Source organism: Fulmarus glacialis, unplaced genomic scaffold (assembly GCF_000690835.1).
Source record: "Fulmarus glacialis isolate BGI_N327 unplaced genomic scaffold, ASM69083v1 scaffold31746, whole genome shotgun sequence".
In the NCBI taxonomy this organism is placed as follows: domain Eukaryota; kingdom Metazoa; phylum Chordata; class Aves; order Procellariiformes; family Procellariidae; genus Fulmarus; species Fulmarus glacialis.
This window is the reverse complement of record NW_009219259.1, coordinates 1481-1827: the sequence shown is the minus strand read 5'-3', so window position 1 is coordinate 1827 and position 347 is coordinate 1481. Positions and strand designations below refer to the sequence as shown.

The 347-nt window shown below is 68.3% G+C and overlaps 1 protein-coding gene across 1 annotated transcript in view; it reads left to right on the top strand.

Annotated features, from left to right (window-relative positions):
* Window positions 1-83: 83 nt before the first annotated feature.
* The window catches only part of LOC104078606 (cytochrome b561 domain-containing protein 2), a gene marked incomplete at its 5' end in the record, with an annotated part of 539 nt that continues 275 nt past the window's right edge, over window positions 84-347 (top strand). The window contains one exon of the mRNA XM_009580301.1: window positions 84-347. Coding sequence (XP_009578596.1) covers window positions 84-347 — 264 coding nt within the window.

The following is a 347-nucleotide window of genomic DNA, read 5'->3' as shown; positions in this document are numbered from 1 at the left end:
GGCTGAGAGGTGGGTGTCCCGGGAGACGCGGACCCGCTGCTGTTCTGCCCCCGGTGCCGATCGCCCTGCCCTCTGTCTCCCAGTTCTCGTTCCTGATGACGGAGGCCCTGCTGATATTCTCCCCGGAGACCTCGCTGCTCCGCTCCTTCTCCCGCAAAGTCAAAGTACGGGTGCACTGGGCCCTCCAGCTGCTCGCCCTCCTCTGCGCCCTCCTGGGGCTGGGCGTCATCACCTACAACAAGCACCTGAACGGCAAGGCCCACTTCGTCACCTGGCACGGCCTGACGGGGCTGCTGACCGTGCTGTACGCCGGCGGGCAGTGGGCGGGGGGGGGGGTCCTGCGCTTC